General features: G+C 47.5%; 1 protein-coding gene across 1 annotated transcript in view; it reads right to left on the reverse strand.

The window, feature by feature from the left end:
* Positions 1-23706, reverse strand: part of ATG4A (autophagy related 4A cysteine peptidase) — a 551858-nt gene that overhangs the window by 237264 nt on the left and 290888 nt on the right. The window contains exon 8 of the mRNA XM_069612630.1: positions 8082-8263. Within this exon, the coding sequence (XP_069468731.1) occupies positions 8082-8263 (182 nt within the window). The remainder of the gene's footprint in view (positions 1-8081; positions 8264-23706) is intronic.

Genomic DNA, 23706 nt, shown 5'->3' on the forward strand with positions numbered 1-23706 from the left:
TGGAAGTAGTCGTCCTACAGGTCCAAGGTTGCCAGGAAATTCCCTTTCTCCAGCTGCACATGCTGCAATGTGACCATCCTGAACTTCTGGGATTTCAAGTACTTGTTGAGGCATCTTAAGTCTAAGACTGGCTGCCACCCTCCTGACTTCTTCGGTTCCAGAATGTATCTGGAGTACACTTCATAGCCACTGAGGCACTGGCGGATGGGCTCTATCACCCCCTTTCTTAACATTGCCTGAACCTCCTGGAGCAGCTGGGCCATGTTTAGTTCTTAACGAGCCACAGGAGGAATGCCAGGACACCTGTGTTGGAATTCCAAAGTGTGCCCCTGATGGAGAACATCCAGCACCCCTTTGTCTCTGGTGATGGTCTTCCACTTGTCGACTAAGTTCGGTAGCCGTCCGCCCACTGTGACCGGATCCAAGGTCAGTGCAGGCCTGCTTGGGTGTCTGCATCCTGGCCTGCGGGCAACGACAATGCTGACCTCTGCTGCCGAAGGCTTGCGAGGGCCCAATGTAGGCCTCCTGGGTGGTAGAGCGGGAGGGCTGGCGATAGGGAGCAGAGTATCCATTGGTGGATATTTCCGATATCCCTCTTGAAGAACAAAAGGACTATGATCTCCTCTGCCTCAGCGTCCCCATGGACCATGCAGTCTCTGTGTCTGTCTTACGTGACTGGAGCGTCTCGTCCACCGCCTTTCCGACCAAATTGTTCTGTCGAAAGGCATGTCCACCACCTTGGACTGTATGTCCGCCCTGAAGTTCGTAGCCTTCAGCAAACCTTGGCACCGAAGGGCTACTCTGTTGCCCATGTGGTGGAAGATAGAGTCCGCAATATCTAGCTTCACTGTGATGGCATGGTCCATTGCTACTTCGCCCTCTTGGAATAGGACCAGGGCATCTGTCTTCTTGTCCTCTGGTAGGAAGTCGAGGATTGGCTTGAGCTTGTACCGAGTTCCGGGTCATACCAGGACAGGATAACCAGAGCGCAGGCAGCTTTGATGGTGGAGGCTGCAGTGTAAATGATGCGCTTCCCCACCGCATACAGCTTCTTCCCTTCTTGGTCCAGAGGCACCATGGATGAGGAGGATGTCTTCGCTGAGCGCTTCCTGGCGGTGGCAGACACTACAGAGTCAGGAGAAGGCTGTGATCTCAGGCCCCTGGGGGCCCGAGTCCGGCACCCTGTACTTCTTTTCCAGTCTCTCTCTCTTTTGGGAGGGGCGGTATTCAGTGTCTTCACCAGCTCCAAACCTTTGTCCCAAACATCATCCAGCAGCGGGATTGACATGATTGTTCTCTGTGAGGACTCCCAACGCTGAAAAAGGAACCCTTTCTTCATCTCTTACTGGACCAAGTTGAACAGGGTGGAGGCTCTTGACAGCATGCTATGGAAGGAACCCAATCAGTGCCCAGAGGTTCACCCTCATCCGGAACATTATCGGGGCACTCGTCCGTATGAGTTGCTGCTGTGTTCGTGTGCGAAGGAAACTCCCTCACTGGGGTCAACGGTCTTCCGGGTCGTGGTGGCGGCGGCAGGTATTTTGGCCCTGATGGGCTAGGTTGTCGTTTCAGCCTGGTAGGGCTTGATGAGCATCTTGATCATGGCGGGCTCGGCCTAGGACTCCTCCTCGCTGGGGACCTTTTAGGGCTACGGCTGGTCCAGGAACCTGGGCAGCTGGTAGCCTCTGCTGTATCTCTGACACCAGGGTGTGGCGAGTCGTCAAGATGTCCAACGACATGTCCCTTGGAGCTGGCTGAGGCATGACTGGGATTGTAGGTGCCGGTTCTGGGCTGAATGGTGGACCAAATGGTAGATCCGCCCTACCCACCTACCCCCCTCGGTGATCCCTCGCGGGATATGGGGCAGAGAGCTACCTTATGATTCAAATAGTAATTTTCGTGCAGGTGATCATCTGGTGTATATTTTTGGCGTGACCACACGCTCACGGTGTGCATCACTGAATGATGTTCGGTTTTGTAACGTTCTTGCTATATAAGAACGGCATGTTACAATGTAACTCTCCCTCAATACTACAGCCTACCTACATGCTATCGAAATTCTGTCATCATGCCCTAACGTGATACGGTAAGAAGTGCATTTACGCATTACCCATACGTCTTTTTATTTAAGATACACTGCTGCATTAGCCCACTGTTTCAAGGACATTGACTCGCCCTTGGGTCATTACTTTACTTTTAGCGGCTACTTAGTTGCACGCCTGGGTGTTGACCACACTAGTGTAGCATCTTTACAATATCCCTGTTGATAATTAATACAATGCACAGACACACAGGTACTTCTTTGTATTATTTCAAACACTGGCAAAGCTCATTAGTATAATGTGTTACTGTCTATTTTCATGCGCTACGGACATGTTCAATTTGATGACAGCCGAGTCGGTCACATTTTACGAATTAGTGTCTTTTCGCCACCATTATGCATAACAATTGTTACGTTGTTCCACTCTGAAAGGAACAAATGGCAACTTTCAATCAGCAGTCTGCACCTATGGGCTAGACGTTTAGTGGTTAAATCGATTTAGGTAAATGACTAGTACTACCTGTTGCAACATACTGGAGCAAGGATCTAGATTCTGCGCACTTTAGAACGAAAACAAACTACATATTTGTCATTTGCATCTGTAGAACCCTCCACGGCTTCTAGAAAACTGAGATACATGCTTCTTTACCCGAAATGCATAACTGTATATAACGAACTTCAAGTAAGTGAAAATTCCTTTATGATTTCATTTTAATATACATTAGACAAGCAACTGCAATTGTGTTTCAACTTGTGAAATGTGCTGCTATGATTATCATATATGTGTTCCTAGGGGCATCATGACTGCTACACAAAGTTTTGCAGTAGATACATTTGCATTACTGGAAATTATGAAGGGTAAGCATCATGGGCATCTCCTACACATTATATAACAAATAATGTGATTTATACGAGAGGTCCCTCAAACTAACTAGCCTCCTCTCTGAATTTTTTTTATCTCTGGTTTGGTCTAGGGTCTCACATTTCATTAAAGGGATGGTCTAGTAAAAATTTGTATTTAAAAAATAGATAGGCAACATAATCCCAGGGGAGCACCGGAGACCCAAAGTGAAAGCCACAGCAGGCAGAAACACACGCGGTTATGTTTACATGCTGCGTAGTGTTTCTACCTGCAGCTGATTTCCCATGTGGGGAGCCCGAGAGCCCCAAATGGGAAAGCAGATTCAGGCAGAAACAACGCGGTTGTTTTCCGCAATGCCGCGTTGTTTCTGCCTGAATCTGAATTTGGGGCTCTCGGGCTCCCCATGGGGAGCCCGAGAGCCCCAAATGGTAAAGCAGATTCAGGCAGAAACAACGCGGTTGTGTTGGAAAACGCTGCGGTTTTTCTTTCCGAGTTCCTCAGGCTCCTCCGAGCCGGAGGAGCCTGAGAAACTCGGAAAGAAAAACCGCAGCGTTTTCCAGCACAATAACGTTGTATTTATGTTTGCGGTCGCTTCAAAAGCGACCGCAAACATAAATACAACGTTTTTAAAGCTGCAGTTTTATTTCTAAGTTTTCCGGGCTCCTCCAGCCCAGAAAACTTAGAAAAAAAAACACAGCTAGTGCTTATTTAAAAAAAAAAAATAAATAGCACTTACCGAGATTCAGCTGCAGCCTTCCTGCTCTGGTCTCCGGTCCCCGTCCTCCGCCTACAGCACTAATGAAGGGAAAGCCACCCAGCGGTAGCCTTTGCTTACAACAGCTGGCTGGCTTTTCCTTCATTAGTGCCGCAAAAGCAAAAGCCAGCACAGGAGGGCCTCCATTTTCAAAATGGATGCGCCCATGTGCTTGCTTTTGCGAATTTTGAGCTTGAATAGCTCAAAATTTTACATAGGAAGTTTTAAAACGGAGAATGCTAGTATTTTTTTTTTTTAATGTTGCCTATATATTTTTTAAATAAAACTTTTTACTAGACCATCCCTTTAAGAGGAAAGAGACTGAGGATGGACACCATTTTTATTTTCACCTCGGAAAGCCAGTAGAGGAGACTCTACGTTCGGAATTGTATGACTACTATTGAGGTTTACGAGCATTGTTCTTAAGATACCACATGTTGGACCCGGTTGGGTTAACAACATTTATTCTCTACCCCTGAAGAAGTTGCCCCAATTATCTGAATGTTTCAGTCCAGAGGAATGAAACATGTTGGGTTATATGCAACACCAGGCCAAGTGTTGTTATATACACTGAGATAACGTAAAATGTAACATAGGCATTTGTGCCCTTACATACATATTAGAGTCACACATCAATTACGTACGCTCAATTGTGGACAACAATTGTGGTCTTTGTTCTATAAAACTTGCGCTCTTTATCAATTCGTTACCACTAGTGTACATTTGTGTTTTGATTGTATAACTGTATTTTATTGTATTTCCACTTTGTAATCACCTGAGAGGTGATAGGCATGGGACACTTTATTCGGCATTAGCACTTTTGGTTTTTATTCTAATGTTTTTAACTTGTCCTTTGTATGTATTAAAGGTATGTTTTTTAAGATACAAATGTAGGGTTTAACAGTGTCTGGTTGAATACTCCACGCACATTGTTTGCCCATATAACTGGTGGAATTGAATGAGTGGTAAATTCCTTATACCCTAGTATACTACCAAACCTCCAGAGACAAGGAGATCTTCTTTTGTTTAGTATATTCGTGGGGATCTTCTCAGAGACCCCTTCAGACATTCCTGGGCCACCTTCCCCACTGTGGGGAGAATAATCCTTAAGAGAAAGCAGCTCCCTCAATCTCCCAGAATCCTTAGGGAAAGAGGTGACGATGGAAGCCTGTTCTCGCACAGGTGCCTCCTCAGGAGCTGCGGGCACAGCCATCAGCGTCCGTGGAGGTAAAGACAACAGTTGCATAGCCCTCGTCTTCACCGTGGTCATCACAGTCGTAATGGCCCCTCCCGTAGCCGAACTAACAATGGTCGTTGATGTCATTGTTGGGCACAACGATGGGGCCGTCAACGGGATGGCAGCCGCTGTGGTCACCATCAATGGAACAGACGTCTTGGAGGATGAAGTAGTCGTCAACGAAGACGAGGCCTTGGAAGACTGAGCCGTCGCTGACGGGGTCTTGGGCCTCTCCTTCACTCCCTTGTCTGGTAGAGGAATAGTGCTTCGAAGGGGTAAGGGACTTCCTTGAGGAAAGCACGCCCCGCCCCACTGGCAGGCGCACCGTGGACAGCGATCGAAACGGGCAAGGGGTCCTTCCCAAACTGGGTCCCGCAGCCGTGGTGACACTAGAGGGATCCGTAGCATGGCGCTTGGCCTACTTTTGGATCCTCTGGTTAGAGGCCTCCTCAAAGGATCTTGACCTCTTTTCAGAGAGAGCACGCTCATGGGAAAGGCCGGTCCTGGACGAGTTAGGTCTGTGCCCGAAGGCCTTCCCCTACTTGAGCCATGCTGCTAACCTGAGGTAGCGGTCCTTCTTGGTCTTCGTCGGAAAACCGTGGCAAATATCGCATCCGTCCTAATTATGGTCCAGATGTAGGCGATACAGACACTTGAGGTGCCGATCCTCGATGTAGGCGTTCCGTAGTCCACACTTGGCGCAGAGTTTGAAGAGACTCCTCTTCTCCTTCGACATTGTTAAGGTGTGAACTAGGCCTTCCGAAAACTTCGAAAAGAAGATGGAGGTTGAAGCGACTGCTGAAGATGGAACAATGTCGGTCAGAAAACACTAAATTTATCGAAACAACTTGAAATATCAAAAAAGGCTTTAGGAGTGAAATGAGGACTTCCAACACTGAAACATGTAGTAAATAATAGGAAGATGGGCATCAGGGGGTGGAGCTTAGGGAGACGACTGTCATTGAATGGGGGCAGTAAGACCCAAAGGACAGTGATTGGTTATAGAGTAAAATGCAGTTTTCAGGCTAAAGCGAAACTGCTTTTTTATTTTTACCAAGGATTCCCAGGCTGACAACAGGGAGTATTCATGAGCATGTGAATCGATGCCAGACTCCATGCTGGAGAACCATATTTTTATATAACTACAGTGTGCAAGTGTTTGTTTTCTTGACTATAACTGTGCTCAAATGTCTTTGTACTCACCTACAGCCCTTCTCTCTCCTAGACTAAGCCTGGCTGCTCGACCATAGCTACCAAACCTTTTTGGTAGTTCGGGCCAAACCTAAGAGTTGGGGCACTGTACTCGGAGGATAGCACAGGGGCAACACGCTGGTCTTGGAATCAAGACCACGCAGAGCAACAGAGGTTTGAATACCGGATGTGCGCTTAGAAACCAAACTCGGGTATGGTATTAGGCACGTTATAGAAAACTAATTAAATCAATAAATTAAATAAAGAGTGAGTCTACTGAAGTCCTACCACATGTGGACTTAAACTCCCTAGTACATTCACACACCTCTAGCACTGGAGCACCACCGCTATGCTGACCGTTAGCAAATTCTCCTTCTTGGGTCCTTCGTCCAGTATGTCCATTAATTCAAACTGGACTTTCGGTTTGCAAGGGGCCGATACCTCCAGGTTATCAGCAACCTTGGCCATCAAGGATCCCTGAGGCTTACCCAGAGCGAGTGCTGGTATGATAGCCATCTAAGGGGAGGTGTCAAGACCACTGGCCTCCTGAGATATGCGGACAGATCTTGGACGTCTTCACCTTCTCCATAAAATTCCTCTGGGAGGTCCCTCTCCTCTATGGAGCCCAATGGGAATTTGGTTGTCCTCTTTGTCATAAATATGGCCCATTTTAGACATAAATGGCCTAATTGAAGAGGGGTGCACTCCAGATGCGCTTGATGCTGATCGGCGCAGAAGATAAGGGTGGAACTGGCATTGAGGCCTGAATGCGATGCCTGTCGGCCCCAGGAGACATCATCACACTTGGAGCCCATGCACAAGCCCACAGGCGTGCAGGAGTGTTCACCTGCCGGTACCCAGCCGGTTTGGAGCAATGCAATGGGTCCTGTTGAAGTCACCGGCGCCATTGGTGCCGAAGCCATCAGTACGATGGCCTTGGCGAAGATGTCAAGCATCTTTGCTGAAGCCTTGGCGAAGATGTCAAGCATCTTTAAGAGGAAGTTCTCCCATTCCTCTGGGATGGAGGATTGGGTGAGCAATGATACTTGCAGCACTGATTCCTGGGACTCTCTGGAACAATTACTCCTCTTCTTCGAGTGATGTTGTGAAGAACTGCCGGGAGAGCAAGACCTCTTTCAGTGAGTCTTCTTTTTCTTGTCTTTTCTCACACGGGGCCTGTCCTTACGGATGCGCTCCACGCCATGCAAACTCATCTAACTCCTTGTGGAGGTAGGTGAAGAGTTTAGCTACCCTTTCCTGGTGGAACTTGGGTTGCATGGATTGGCAAGACCCGCAATCATTGACGTCATGTTTCTCCCCCAAACAGTATAAACATATAAAATCGGGAAACCAAAATTGACATCTGCCAGTGGCAATCCAGGTTTTAAACACGAGGCCTTAGTAGTGTTGGGTATTTTCTCGGAGAAACTAAGTAGCATGTTCCGTAAGTATACAAAGTGCACAGAAAAAAGAAACTGAGGTCATGTGGTGCTGTGCCTCAATATATACTGACCTCAATCTAATGCCATGAGGGTGGCGCAAAGAGGCATTGAGTGGAGCCAATGCGGAGTAGTGCATCACACCCTGGTGGGAGGAACTTTTACGAAGATCAGCTGTGCTGCACATTGAATTATCATAGATGAGGAATCCATGGGAAGAAGGTATCCATTAGAAAGAAGTGATTATGGACCATCCCTTGTTAAAACACTCTTAAATGTCTGCAATTTTATGAGTGTGTGGAAGAGACCATGGTCTTGGGTGAACGCTCTCCTTTGTAAATTCTGATGGTCTGAAGGACTAACAGGTGACCTTCCTCCATAACCTCCTCAATGCCATAAGATGGCTATGGGTAAGGTGTTAAAGGCGAGGAAATAGTCTATTATAAACATAATTCATGACTAGAATCCCAATAGTTTTCCATGGGCCACAAATCTACAATTTTGCAAAAATACATTTTGGACATTCCGTAATCAAATGGTAAATACAGTATTCTTACTTTAAAGGCATTTATGTAAACTGGATTTATGTGGTTTATCCCCAGGCGCAATGGAACGATAAGCAGCAAGGGCTTCCACGCAGCGCAGTATCCGGAACTGCACCTGCTGTGTGCACCGCAGTGTGGCAGTGTGCTGTCCTGGGCCATGTCTCGGTTGGGCGTACAGCACTTGCACATTTTTTCTTAAGGAAAGAGAATTAAAGAATGATTAAAATAATGTTGAGTCCTTCAATAGTTATAAATGCTTATTGTCGTAGTATTTAACGGGACACACTGCTGATCAAATGTGTACTTGAGGAAAACTCTTCAATTAAATAACAAATTAACTTTATGAAAATTATATTTAATACCAAAATTAGGGAACTGAGCATCTACTTCAAGTCCCACTAGATCCCGTGCACCTGGGCATTGACCAGCCATGGGATATCATTTTCAGTGGCTGGGCATGCGCCTGAGAAGTAGTTTCAAAGAGAGCATGCAAAACCCACAACTTGATCTCTTGCCATAAGGGGCATTCCCTTTTCCCCTGTTCTTGACATCAGGGTAGGTAAAATTAACAAATATTTTGATGGTGTGATAGCAAACACTTGCACCTTCTTTACACAATCACAGAGAATGCAACTGAGGTCACGACAGTGCTCCTGACTGAGGTTAGTTCAATAGCTTGAGATGGTCATAGCGAGTGTGCTATTGAAACACCAACCAATTTAGTAGTTGTAAAATATAACCCCAAACTGGGCTTATTTCCCGTACAAAAGGAAATGCCATTTATTACTTTAAAGGTGTAGAGGTGGGAGACGGACACGCGGGTGGCATATTTTTGGTTATAGACTTTTATTGTGCCAAATTAAAAATGAAAACCCTACCTGGCCCTATTACTAAGAGGGGTTTCCCTGCCTCACCCAAATACTAAGGACTCTGTCAGGATTTTCATCAAAACAAGGAGTCCACCATCATGTGCCAAAAACCCATTTCCTTCACTTACACTCACAATTAAACTAAGTAAATGGGTGATCTTCTTCATCCAGAAGAGTGGCTCCCTTCTTCTGGACAACAGACCAAAGTTCACTTTTGGGTGATGAGAAGAGGTCAAAACCAAAAGTCTCAAAAGCTTTCTTGGCTTGGCACTCCACAAATGCACATGGAAAAAGTCTTGTATCTCCACAGTGTTAGGGGGGTGCGGGGGGGCCTGAGTTCCTCTGGTTTCTCAATACTTCTCACTGTGACAGGAAGGACGGCTTCCTTCTCTTGGCCTTTGCTGTGCCGTTCACAACGCAGAGGGGATGCCTTCCTTCCCCTGGTCTTTCTTGGGCTTCTCACAATACCCAGGAAATGACTCCCATCCCTTGGCTTCTCACACAATATTCACAAACACCAGGATGGGACGATTCCCGTATCCTGGCATTTCTCTTACTCTTCACAATGCCAAAAGAATGACTCCCTTCTCTTGGCTTCTTTCACACTTCCCATCAAAAACAATGGGAATGACTCCCTAGCCCTGCACTTTCCCAAGATTTTCACAATGCCAGGACAATGACACCCTTCTCTTGGCTTCTCTCACAATCTTCATCAACACCAATTGGAATGACTCCCTTCTCCTGGACTCTCTGAGGTGCTCTGTGTGTCAAACCTCACTCGCAGACCTGTGCTGGCCAGACCTGGTGTACTCTCTTGCCAGGTACTGCCATGAGGAAAATGCAGCTTGGAGGAAGTCACTTTCCCTTTTCGGGCTTCTCCTATACCTGGTATATCACTATCGTGCCAGGTATAGGTTTTATTTCCCCCTTTCTTCCTTTTTTGAGTCCCAGACCCTCTTAGAAGTGTCCCAAAAGATTCTTGTTATGTCTTTCTGGGTCAAAAACCCCCTTAATATTTCTCCTCAAACAGTTTCTCTTATGGGAGTGGGTCCCAGAGTCACCTTTCTTGCTTGGTTTTGCTAATAGTACTTGGCAGGAAAGCAAGCAAATTCTATTATGTTCCTTTCCCTCTGTCCAGATCCCAGACCCTCTATTCTCAGCTTCTCTCTCTTCCCTCTGGCCTTTTCACCACCTTCTCAGGGCCCCAGCACCTTCCTGGCAACCTGTGTACCTTTTCTTTGTGGTCTGCAATGGTTTTGGATACCTGCGATCAGTTGTGGCGCTTCCCCTGACCCTTGTGATCCTTCTTTGCTTTGCGTTGGCACGGCAGCACATTTTCTACTCTGGGATTCCCAGATCTTCCTTCCCACGCTTCCCGGTCCTCAGGAAAGCCAGGAGCTTTGCCTTCCTGGCTTGCCAAGAGGTCCTTCTGATCTGGACCTGCTCTGGACCCTCTTGCTCCTGCCTCCACGTCCCGGTCTGCCTTCTCCCTGGTCCATGCTGGACCTCGCGGTTCCTTCACGGAGGGCACAATGACATTATGAGTCCTTCCTCAGTTTTTATACGTGTACAATGTCCATATAGACTAGGAGGTTTGCTGTGGTTCTGAGGGCGTTTCCCATGGCACCTCACATTATCTTCATCTCAGTACAAGTATGATCATTCCTTGCTGGGTTTCGCGGACTCTTCCTCGTCCCAGTTTTCCAATAAGCTTCAGTCAAGTGGTCTCTACTCTTCCTCGTCTCAATGGATCTCATAAAAGCTGGATGATCTACTTTACACAAGTAAATGGACGTGTGGGGGACTAATGTACTGTCCCCACAGACTAAGGATGAGGGAGTTTGGAATGCATTTTGTACATACAGTATTCTCCACGAAGAGTCGCCCGTAGCCCCATAGGGGGGATCCCTCCCCATGAGTTCCACCCCCAGGGGGACTATCGGGTAGCGGCCTAACCTCCCTGGCCTCATGGGAAAGGGCTCCCCATAGGGAAAAAGGGACAACATCCAAGGATTCATCACAGTACCCTTACAAACATTTAATACGCTCACAAAATAATCATCAATTAATTAATCAATGTTTTATTCATGGCTGTTAGAGGGATTTGGGAAACATCCTCTCGTGAGGGAGGACAGACAGATGAACGTACAAACGAAAGTTATTTACATGTAGAAAGGAGTTATAGAAGAACAGTAAAGCATCTCTAAAACGCACAAACAATATAAACAGGTATTTGATGCATGTTTACATATAATTAAGGCTTCCAGTTTTCTGTTTTTACAGATTTTTACACACATACAGACAGAAAGTAATCTGCTTTCTGTCTGTATCTATTTGTAAAACTGGAAAAAAAACAGAACAGGTCTTACTCTGTGATGTCACTCATACAGCACAGGCCAATCACATTGCAGATAGGCAGCATGGAGAGTGTAAACGGTGTACAAAATAGCATTAAAGTTCTTCAAATTGCTGTATATATCTTAAGGCTGCACCAGTCACAGGATCAACCGTTTGTTATGGAAAAAATGGATCTTGCATTTCCTTCCTAAATGGCTGCATGTGTACTTTAATAAATGCATTTTGATGTTAGAATAAATGCAGAAAAATACTGGTTGCAAATTATCTTTTTATATGGCAAAAAAATGAATTTGGATAAATACAGAAAAAAAAGGCCCAAAAAGAAATATGGATGAATACAGACGGAAATGGCAGAAAAAGAAATAACATAAAACCGAGAGCCTTACATATATTAACATTTTAGATGCTTCCAGTTAAGTTTATTTAGGTTTTGTCAGTTTGCCCATAATATTTGTTTGGTAGAACGCTACCATTTTGCCCACCCTGTGAGCAACGCTTAATTTCCGGCTTGATTTTTTTGGGATGCCCGATTATTTTTCTCCATGGAGTTCCCATCCAGATCCCACTTTGAACAGAATTTCTTTATGTAGGTGGTGCTTTGGGGATGCTTATGGACCCCAAATGTAGGAATTACTGCCAATGTGCCCTTTAGGATAAGTGGGTAAGCAACCTGGCTTAGTCAGTTGTTCTGGCTGTTGTCAGTGTACTTTACAACAGTGGCTTCCTTAGGTTGTGCCATGGGGGCTCAGAGTACCCTCTTTTTCTCCTGGAGGCTCTAAAACGGTCTCTAGTTGTTTCGAAATTCCGTAGCCACACTAGTGTACTTTGTTGCCCTTGAGTGTTTGGGCGGACACTAGGAATGACCATGTAATTTCTGAAGTAAGCTCTGGCCAGTAGCTCACAAAGGTGCTGAGAGGGTTCGCTTGTATGTGCCTGGGGTCTGGTATTCCTCTGGAATTCACATCCCCGAAGTTTGACCATGTAAGGTAGATTTTACTTTTTGAGTGACATTGTCCCCACTTTGTGAGTCCACCAGCGTTTTGGCTGGACTATTGGATTTTTAGATTAATTCTCCCGAGTGAGCGGGAACCTTTTTCCACACTCACTCATTCTTTTACTCTATCCATGGGAACCCCTTTTGCCACTTTCTTGTACTTTTTAATTGAGTTATGCTTTCCCCCATGTTTTCTGGCATCTAGATTTTATCATTGCAGTAGACAGCACTTTCTATGCAGTGTTGCTCAAAGCTCCTTCAAATATCCTTTTTATTTGACCTGCCCTGTTACATGTTAACAGGGCAGGGGGACACCTGTGTGTCCCTCCTGTATTTTATTTTATGAGATCCTCCCACCACACCTTATGTGGAGTGCTGAGGGGAAACATTGTCTCCCTTTTCTCACTGTTCCAGTAACCTTTAGTTACTGTTACACGTTCATCAGACAGGCTTGTGGCAGTGTACCTTTTTGCACAACCTTTTGTGGACTTCTGTCACAGGCTGCCTTTGCAGCTGTGGTAAAGGACACAGGCGTCACCATTTGCCCAACATGGTGGCTGCACTTTTTTAAGCCCCGTTCATGATGACTTGTTCTTAGTTGAGCCTTCTTCTACCTGCCTGGATAGGGGAGGTCCTGATGGGTCTTTTGTCTCTGGCGGGTTTCCCATGGAAAGCACGCCAAGGCTCTCTGAGAGCCTGAAAGTACAGGAAGTGGGGGAGGTAACCGAAACTGCCATGGTCGTTGTCCTGCAATGTGCCTGCCTGGAACCAGTTTGTGCTGGGAGGCTGGCTGACCCCTTTGAATGAATACATGCCTGTTGATTGGTGGACTCAACCAGTTTTCACGCATAAAAGACAAGAGTCCTGGAGCAGAAACTCAGTCGACCACTGGAACTGAAGATCCAATGAAGGACATCCGCAGCCACCTCCTGCGATCGCCAGAGCCGCCTGAGTAACTGCTGCCGTCCCTACTTCAACTTCTGTGTGACGGGCAAGCCCCGAAGAGGATGCCTTGGCCCCTTGGACTGGTAGGTCCAACCAGTCCCAAGAAAAACTGTTTTTTGCACCATCCCTCAAAGAGCTGCGACCTCCCAATAACCTGGGACCTGTGGCATTTTGTGGTGCATTGTCTTGTGATGCACGGTTTCGGGTAAAATCTTGCGGGCATCCCTCTGGGCCTGCAGTGACTCTTTCCGACTCCTAGGCATCCCCTTAGTGGAGTCGAGGGCTGAGAACCAGTGAGAAGTCTGTCAGGCGATAACTGTCACTGTCCCAAAGCCTGCAAAAGGATCCAACGAGCCAGTGCCGTGAAGATCATCTGCTGGACATCCTACTGCAAGAGTGAAACCATTTGATCCTTCCAAAGTTCCTTCTTCAGCCGCCAAGAAACCCAAACCAGGGTCTGCTGTCGCCTTACCTTGGGGACCATTCAGTGACATTGTGTTCTTCATTGAAAAGGTACTGTCCCACTCATAGGGACTTAAACTGGGGCTTGCTGCCTTGTTCTTTTGTTCCTGGGTGCTGCATTCAGCTAATCCTTGCACGTCTCCAGGGACCTACCTTGACATTGGGGCGGATAACCCATTGTGCTCTGCTTTGTTTTGGGGCAACCCGGCTATGCAAACTGCTAAATTCCTTGCCACAGTAAACCTGACTGTTACCAACCTACAAACTTGAAGAGTTTCTGCTGGACTCTTGCTTTCTTGCCTTTTCTTACAGGACTTGGTCACTGGTGCTCCAGTGTCCCCTCTGAGACTCACCTAAAACAGGGTAGGATTTTCCAAGATAAGCCAAGCTAAAGTTATAAAACGTTATCAAAGTTTCTATATGTTTGCATATATGCTTCAGGAGGTTTGATTATGTGATTTGTCCCTTTATTGTTATTCACAAGTATTTAACTCTGTGAATATTTCAACTGTTCTCTTATTATATTATTGTGTGATAGTACTTACCTTACTTGAATGCTACAACCTTGGTGTATATATAACTCCTAGTGTGTAAGAGTTTCCTTAAACTAAGTGTAGGCTCCAAGTTCTGTGTGCCTTATGACAGCCCTTCTCCCTCCTAGACTAAGCCGGGCTGCTCAGCCATTGCTACCAAACCGTTGGGTAGTGCAGGCTAAACCCAAGGGGTGTAACCCTGTTCACCAAGGGTGGGCTTTCTAAAGACTTTCCCAGACTGGACTTTTAAAAAAACCCCTAACAGACCACAAACATCCCAGCGAAAGTTAATGTGTGTAGGGTTCGAAAATGGGGGGAGCTGGGAGCTATTTAGCTCCTCCTTCTAGCATAGTAGAGCTTGGTTAGCTTGAAACCAAGAGCTTCCAGGAGCTACTTTTGGCTCCTAGGATTTTGTTTTAAAGTTATTTTTATTGGTTTTGTGCATACAAGCTTTCAAACAGAACACAGACAGAAAGAGCATTTCTCAGAGCTTGCGTTATAGCCAAAATAGGGAACAAAACAGAAATACGTAACACAAATAACAGTAAAAGCCTTTGGAAGGTAGGGGGGGGCCGAGGGGAAGGACAGGGGAACCAAGTCATTCACAGATAGCTTAGTTCGAGGGGATGAATCACATTAGTGTGCTTGGTTGCAGTATAGTTACGGGATTGGATTCTGCAGGGGCTTGAGGCCTGGAGTGTGGAGTGTTCTGTGGATTAGCTTTCAGCTCCGGCGGCGTTGACCTTCAACTTCTCGCTCTCTGGCCTGTCCTTTTAGTATTGGTTCCCCATCCAGCGAAGGGTCAGGGGCTGTCTTGCCATTCCTGGGAATTGCTGTGTGTACTCCAGCAAAGGGGCCCAGGTCTGGTCAAACTCCGTCTTGTTGCTGAATCTGACAGCTGTGATTTTTAATCTGCCGCAATTATTTGCCAGCACTTGGACCACCACATTTGAGTGGCAGGGCCTTTGGGATTTCTTCAGAGTCTGGCTATTGATATCTGTGCGCCTGTTAGAAGGTGCGAACACAGATCAGCCATACGGCCTGTTAGTGGGAATTGACCCTCCCCCATCGTTCCTAGTAGGACAATTTCCGGATCCCATGGAATCGTGAGGCCTGTTATCGATTTGATTTGTTCCAGGACATTCTTCCAGAATTGGGAGGCTTTCAGGCATGTCCAGAAGAGATGGAACAGCGTGCCTGTCATGCCTGCCACCCCAGGATCCGTTACTTACCCCAAACGCTCCTATTTTCCGGCATCCTCAGCCTTCAGAACGGCCAGGCCGTTCTATACTCAATGGAAATTGGCCGGGAGACGCCACTGAAAGAGCTCGCGTCACATGACCAACGTACGCGTCATCGTGTTGGTCAGCTGACATCATTTAACGAGGCAGATGCCTTACAGCTGCGCTTCTGATCGTTTTCGGTACCTGCGTTCCGGAGCTTGCTTCTGCTGTTCTTCGCAGATGCTCATCTTTCCATCGCAAGGAGTGGTTACCTTCCTCCGCGTTCCTACGCAGTTTCAGGCAACCTCCCAGCTCGTCTCAGAGCTACCCTTTCTTCTGTGTTCTTACGCAGCTTTCTACAAACTTTCACTCTATTTTCATACAGAGCCTCGTCGCGTTCCTACGCAACGCTGTTCATCCTGTTGCTTTGTTCCAAGAAGGAGTCCCGCCGTGTTTTTACGCGATTCAGCAATTTCCTGGTCTGTTCATTACAGAGGCCCCAGCTGCCCGCCTCGGTCCTACGTGACACAGCAATTTCAACGGACTGAAATCAACACCCTGCAGAGTCCCGCTCCATATCCATCCAGTTCGGCAATACTATTAACCTCATTACTCTTTGTCACTCTCCGTAGACATTTACTTTCATTGTGGGTATACAACCTCTGCTAAATCCCATCCTACTTGCAGGAGAAATTAGTTTGACAGTCTCTGTACTCACCCCTGGTCAGGACTCAACTGGACCTTCAACTTCTGTAAAGAGCTTGTCTTCCTGGATCAAGGTTTTCTTCTCCTCCTACAAAGTGCACAGAACTTTGGACGCTTACCTGTGTGCACCAACCCGACTCTAGTGCGGCCCTCGTTCCACCCGGGTTAGATTCCTCACTACCCTCTCCTTGTCGTTGTTTTCCTTGGATTCATCGGACATTGTTGGAACTTACTTGTGGCTGTAGATCAAGGTTAGTGTATATAACATAGGTTCTTACTGTCCTTTTGTACCAATAGACTTCTAATTAGTCCACTCTCTATTGACAGCCTGGTGAATCTTGGTCCACTCCTGCCCTTCCCACTAATAGCTCTCTTTGACTCTGTTTTTTACTAGTCGGAGAGTGACATTAGTTAGAAGGTTTCTCTTGACACACTACGTTCTACCTCTGACAACAGTAGATGAGAGAAGACATCAGTGTATCCTTTGCAACTACCGGTCTGTATCCTTTAAGTGAACCTTAGACATTTTTTAAAAAACATTTTTTTTATTGATTTATAACAACAAACAAACAATACACACCAAACCAGCAGTACATATTCCAACAGTTTCATTATGCTTTGTAACTTCTAGTCACTGCTTACCCCCGTCCCACCCCCTTATACGAGTCTATTACTTTAAACATTCTATTTCCGCAACCTGTGGTGCAGTCTTCTCTTCTACCAGTTCAGCCGGGTCATCTATGGACCCAAACAGCTCAGCTATCAATAACTTCCAGGCCACAAAGGACTCAGTCATTTCCTCTCCCCCCGTGCTACTCGCTTCTTGCCATACCATGGTTTCCGCTTCCGCCCATTTTTGCAAGTCTCTCCACCACACCTCCACATTTGGCATGTGGCACATCTTCCATCCCATGGCAATTCTTCTTTTGGCCAGCACATAAGCCAGGTCCCTCAATTTATCTTCATGCTTGAGCTTCTGTGACCTTGGGAACCCCCCGCCCCAACAAACAGGCCCACACTGTATCCTCTACGATCTTTACCCCCTTATTTCCAGTCTCCCTTTCACTCCCCTCCAAAAGCGTTCTATGACCGGGCATGACCAGAACATGTGCACCATGCCCGCGTTCTCCTCATCACATTTGGGACATGCTTGCCGTCCCGCATTTGCAAACCTCGCTATTCTCCAGGGCGTCATATATGCTCTATGCGTTATGTACAGTTGAATCTGTTTGAGTCTCGCATTTCTAGACACCTTCTTGTGATATCCCTGCACCCGTTCCCACATCCCATCCTCCATCGGAGCTCCCACCTCCGTTTCCCAATCTACTCTCAACTGCGTGATCTCTTTCCCAACTTTAAACATCAGCATGTCATATAGTCTAGAGATCTCGTGGCCTCCCTCAGCAATGTTGTATATCATATCTATGGTAGTGTCTGCCTCCTCTTCCAGCACAGTTTCGGGCCATGTTCTCTTAATCCTCCGTACCATTTTATGGTATGTGATATACTGGCCCTCGTGCAACCCAGCTTCTTCTCGCAGCTCCTCAAAAGTAATGCTAGAGCCCTCCCGCCAGATGTCACCCATTGTTGCCACCCCAACCGGTTCCCAGTGGTTCCTAAGCATCCTGTGGAGCTGCACATCTGTCTCCGTCAATGCAACCAATGGTATCTGCGGAGAGCATGGGGTTGGGTTCTCCATCAACTGGCATGCCCTGCGCCAAATCTTCCACCCTAGTAACATCATCTTAGGGCGCCCCTTCATTTCCGCCCTGGGTATCCACATCATCTCTTTCAAATAAAATGGTACACAATCACGCCCAAACAACCTAAGTTCTGAAGTCTCTTCATCAGAGAGTCATTTGGCGACATACTGCAGCTGGCTTGCCACGTAATACACCTCATATTTGGGCAGTTTTATCCCTCCTTTGTCATGGAAGTTCTGTGGCTTCCATAACGCCACTATTTCGGGTGCCATGCCACAGGAAGTCCCTACACATGTTATTCAGTTTAGTGAAGAACTTCCTGGGTATCAGGAACGGTATGTTCCCAAAATAGTGTAAGAGCCTTGGCAGGACCACCATCTTTAGCATTGCTCCCCGCCCCATCATCGCTAAGGGTAGTTTTGCCCAAAATTGCATGCACTTCTCTATATTTTTAATAGCTACTTCTGTGTTGCACTTATGCTCCTCATCCACGGTGTGGTATATGTTTATCCCCAAATAGCGGAATGTGCTAACCGCCCATGGTACTTGCAATACAGGTAACCGTTCCGGTGGGATCCCTATGTACCCCCCTAATGGGAACATGCTGGACTTCTGGGGGTTCACTGCTATCCCAGACAACACAGCGTATCTTTCCATCACTTCTAGAATATACTGGAGATTTTCTTCCGGGAATCGCAGGTACAGTAGCATGTCATCTGCGTATAGGGAAATCAGGTGCCGCTCCCCCTTCACCTCAATAACTATAGTGTCATATTGTTGCCTCAGGTATATTGCCAGGGGTTCCAGGGCCAGTATATAGAGCATTGGAGACCACGGACATCCTTGTCTGGTACCTCTGCTGAGCTGCCACCTTCCCGATATCACAGGTCCTGTCTTCACTGTAGCCAGTGGTTCACTATATAATATATTCGCCCACCTTATGTATCCAGGCCCCAGTCCATAGCCCTCCAGGGCCGCAAGCAGCCATGACCACTTAACTGAATCAAAGGCCTTAATTGCGTACAAAGACACAATTGCGATATCGTCCTCTGTCCCACTGCCGCACTCAATAATTCTTTGGAGTCACCTATGGTTATTGGTAATATTTCTATTTGGGACGTAGCCCGTTTGATCCGGGTGTATTAATTTACCAATAACCCTCTTCAGTCTATTTGCTAAGACAGCGGTCAATATCTTGCTGTCTTGATTCAGCATCGATAAGGGTCTATAGGAGCCACAGTTGTGCCCAGGTTTGTTAGGTTTGGGGAAGGGTATTATGATAGCCTCTCTCAGCGACTCTGGTAAGCTTCCCATCTCAAACGCTTCGTTTAACATCTCTAACAGTGGAGGGAGAACCTCTTCCATGTATGCCTTGTAAAACTCACTTGGGAGTCCGTCTGACCCCGGGGTTTTACTAGTAGGCAATTGCCTCACCACCTCTCCTAACTCTTCTAAGGTAATCGGGGCATCTAGCTCCTCTCTCTCTTCCTCGCTTATCTTGGACAACCCTATACCCGCCAGCATTTCCCCCATCACAGCACAACTACTCCCCCCATCGTCCTCATATAATACCTTATAATAATCTGCAAACGCCTGGTTAACTCCTTCCTGGGTGTCTTCAACGCTACCGTCTTCTCTCTCTATGGTCCTTATTATAACTTTTGGTTTTCCCTTTTATATAACCACGCCAGAAGTCTCCCTGGTTTGTCACCTCCCGCATGCTGCCTCTCTATGTATTTTTTATAATTAAGGTTGCACAATCTGTCCCAATATTCTGCACATTTTTGCTGTAACCTGAGTATAATTTTGGGGTTCTCTGCTGCATCTTCTCCTCTCCTTAAAGCCTCTTCTAGTTCCTCCTCCGCCTTCTGTAATTCAACCAAAATCTCACTCTGAAGCCCCTTAAATTTAGCAATAGCTACCACCCGTATTACAACTTTAAAGGCCTCCCATAGCGTGCCCGCCGAGTCCACACTCCCAGTGTTTATTTCAAAATAATGTACAATCTCCTCCCTTAAGCCCTCCCTAAAAAAGGGATCTCTCAACGCTTCTGCTCTTAGACGCCATGTCGGGATCCTCGCTCTCGGGGGGCGGTACTGCCAATCTAGAATCAGGGGAGAGTGGTCCGAAAGGACCCTGGGTTCATACTCAATTTGTGTAATCTCTGCCACTATTTCGGGTAATGTGAAAACACAACCAAGCCTCGTGGATAATTGCTGTGGGGCAGAATAATGTGAATACTGCCTTTCCTGGGGGTGTCTCACTCTCCACGCGTCCTCCAAACCAAAATCGCTTAGTAATGACTGTAACACTTTGGCTGCAGGGGCCGGTCTATCCATCTTCCCATCTGATCCGTCTACCCTCGGGTTCAATAGACAGTTAAAGTCCCCTCCCCAGATCACTGCGCTTCCTACACATGTGCTCAGATTAGTACACAATGTTCTAATGTACGCCGCTGTGTTCTGGTTTGGGGCGTACGTGTTGACTATGCTTATCTCCCTATTCTCCACCATTCCCCTCAGTATAACCATTCTCCCGTCCACCTCGGCTATCACTTGCAGTCGCTGAAAAGGGACGTGTGGTGCCTCCCAGATAAGCACCCCACTCGCATAAGCAGAATACGCCGAGCCCACTAGCTCTCCCTTCCAATTCCCAGCAATCTTGTCCATTTTCTCCCGTGTAAGGTGGGTTTCCTGCAACAATGCAATATCTATTTTTTGCCGGCACAGGTACAACATAACTTTATTCCGCTTTAAATAGATGTTGAGTCCCCGTACGTTCCATGTAACTATTTTAAGATCACCCATGGCCTATGCAAGTTCCGTACCTCCTCCCACAGGTGCAGTCTGATTCCGATCCAGTCTGTATAGTCTCGTTAAAACCAAAAAAACAACACCCCAAACTTCCCGTTCCCCCCCTCCACCCGCCTCCGATCCCTTTCCCAACATCTCTCCCCTCAACTGTTGCCCAGCTCCATCCCTGGATCTCAGGCTCTCCCGCATCTAGCTCTTTCCGGCTCTCGCCTGTACTCGAAGCTCCGACGGACAAGGTCGCCCTAATGGCTAACCTACTACTAATACAACTATAATTCGGGGGGTAGGGTGCTCTCGACCTGCCGCTCCTATTTCACTTCAAATTAACTACGCATTGCTACCCACTTGCGTATATGTTCGCACTTCTAGATTCCAGTCCTTCAAGTTCGTTACAGTCCGCGGCATCCTATCAAATTATCAGCCTCACTTAACCACACCCATTAATCTCAATCCTAATCCAGGCACCCCTAGGGTTCCCTTCCTACGTCTTAACAGTGTGTATACAACATCTCAGTCACTTATCGTGTTCTTCTTGGGCCTCCTCCGTGTCTCCTTCCGGGCATCCCTGCAGATCCAGCCATGTTGTTGCATCTTCCGGATTATCAAAAAAAGACATTTTACTCTTGTGCACCACTTTCAATTTCGCGGGGTACAGAAGCATATACTTTATCCCAGCCGCGCGAAGCCTCCTTTGGACTGCCACATAGTTGTACCGTTGCCTCTGGACCAACATTGTGTAATCCGGATACGCCGTGATGGTGCTTGAGGCCCTTTCAATTGTTCCACCTTTTCGGAAGTACTCCAGTATCTTCTCGCGATCTTTATAATTCAGTATTTTGGCAATTATCGCTCGGGGAGGGGCCCCTGGTCGCGGTTTCCTCATGAGGGCTCTATGTGCACGCTCCACTGCAAATCCCTGTGAGAGTTTTTCGGCCCCTATTCCTTGTAAGAGTAGGTTCTCGACGTAGTCTGTCGGGTCCCGTCTTTCCTCTCCCTCCGGCAAGCCCACCATGCGGATATTGTTCCTTCTCGCTCTCCCTTCCGCTTCCTCTGCCCCAGACTCCGGTTGGCTACTTGTCGTTTAAGTATGTGGATCTCCTTTGCGTTGGTGGTGCTGGTGTCCGTGTTAGTTTTCACCGCACCTTCCAGGCTGCTCGTACGTTCTGTCAGTCCCCTGACATCTTGTCTCAGCAGGGCGACTTCTATGCCAACTGCGTCTATTTTGGCCTCCAGGGAGGTGCGTAAGTCTGACATCGCTATCCCCACGAGTCTTTCAGCTCCGTGATAGCCTCTAATATCTGATGATTTTCAGTCCTTGCGGTGCTCTCCGCCGTTGTTGTCGAGCTTTTGGGCACTATGGCCACGGGAGACTGTTGCGCTTTGGCAAAGATATCTATTGTAGCTTGCTTATTCTTATTTTTGCTCACCACTCCTCGCGTCGCCATCTTGAGGCCTCTGTTGTGCACCCGAGGTTGCCGGAACTCAGGTGTGGCAGTCTTGCTTCTTCGTGTTGATTCTGCCCCGCTGTGCCTGCCCAACCGTGGGGCAGTTATGCCAAAGGAGCCTCCGCGTTAGCTTCTATGGTGGATTGATTGTCCTTGCCTTTGATCACTCCTCCCGTCTTCCTATGCTCCAAAATGGGTGCCTCACGCCGCTCTGTCCATGGCTCCAAAATTATGTTGCTCTAGTCTGTCACGATGTCTGCGGGTTCCTACTAATTCTGGCTGTTATTGCAAGGTGCTCAAGTGGGTTATGTCCTCCCACGTTCCGGTTAGTTTATCCAACACCCAGCGCAGTTTTGCCCTTCGCGCTTTCCAGTCACAACTTTTGATACACAGCCCTTATGTATGGTGGGCTATCTGCTTCGCCCCGGCGCCTCGGGACTCATTTAGCACGGAAGCCACGCAGTAGTGCCCCCCATGGAGCGGGAGTGCTTCCCCTTTTCCTTGCCTCCCGCTCTTTCCTCCAGCAACACAGAGGCACAGTCCATTTATCCTGAGGGGGTAACTTCCCCAAAGCAACTTCGGTCTCACTTCACTTTTGGTCCTGACATTGCTGGTTGCTAGAGGCAGCTGGCCCCTGTACTTTGACCTCCCGAACGCGGAAACTCCTGCTTTGCAATAGTGGTGCTTTGTTAAGAACTGGCGCTGGTAGCCCTTCCCTCTGTGCAGAGGGGACAAAGGAATGTCCCCCCAGGGGAGCCGTGCAGCTGCTGTTCTCCAGCTATGCTCGCACATGCAGGTGTCCTTATATATTCTTGGGGCACTTACGTTGTGCACCCCGGACCTCCTCTCCCTTCGCCTGCATCGCTCAGCAGCTATACGCCTCCTGAGCCATCAGCCGCGCTTTCGTTTTCGTTGTAGAGCGTCCGCGCATTTAATTAGCGCTCGCGGGCTGCATGTATCCGCTCGCTTACACGTTGTTATAGGGGGAGGGCGCCGCATAGGCTCCAGTCACCGGCTCCTCTTTTCTTCCGTGTTCAGCCACCTCACTCACGGCCCGATTTCGCCCGATCACACATATTTTATATCGGGTCGCAGCTCTGCTTCCAGCGGCGAGAGTCCCAACAGTCCCAGGCAACAATGTGTTTCTGTGCTCTTGTGCCCGCCGCTGCAGCTTACGTTGTTGATCTTGCTTTCACGGCCGCTCGGCCATTGTCCTCCGCCATTTTGGATACTTTGTTGCCAGCCGCCACACGTTTCGGTGTCAGTTTCACTGCTGCCGTTCATCCAATCTGTCTGATATCTTCAATGGTGGCAGGGCATCCATTCACACGCCCGTGCTTTCATTATTAGAATAAATCGTCAATTTTCAGTATGCGCATTTTCGGATCAGTGTCGGATCAAAGGAGCAGCTCTCAGCAGGCACGTCTTGCTACATGGCCAGTTAGCCACGCCCCCAAGTGAACCTTAGACATATCCTTCTGTATCTGTTGTGTTTCATTGTCACAAACCTGATTATAACAGAATCAGAAGCCATGATGGAGGGTTCCTATCCCCGGACTGTCCTCACCCAATTGGTGGCGGATTTGA

The sequence above is a fragment of the Ambystoma mexicanum genome, chromosome 5p (assembly GCF_040938575.1).
Source record: "Ambystoma mexicanum isolate Mex_15411 chromosome 5p, UKY_AmexF1_1, whole genome shotgun sequence".
NCBI lineage: Eukaryota > Metazoa > Chordata > Amphibia > Caudata > Ambystomatidae > Ambystoma > Ambystoma mexicanum.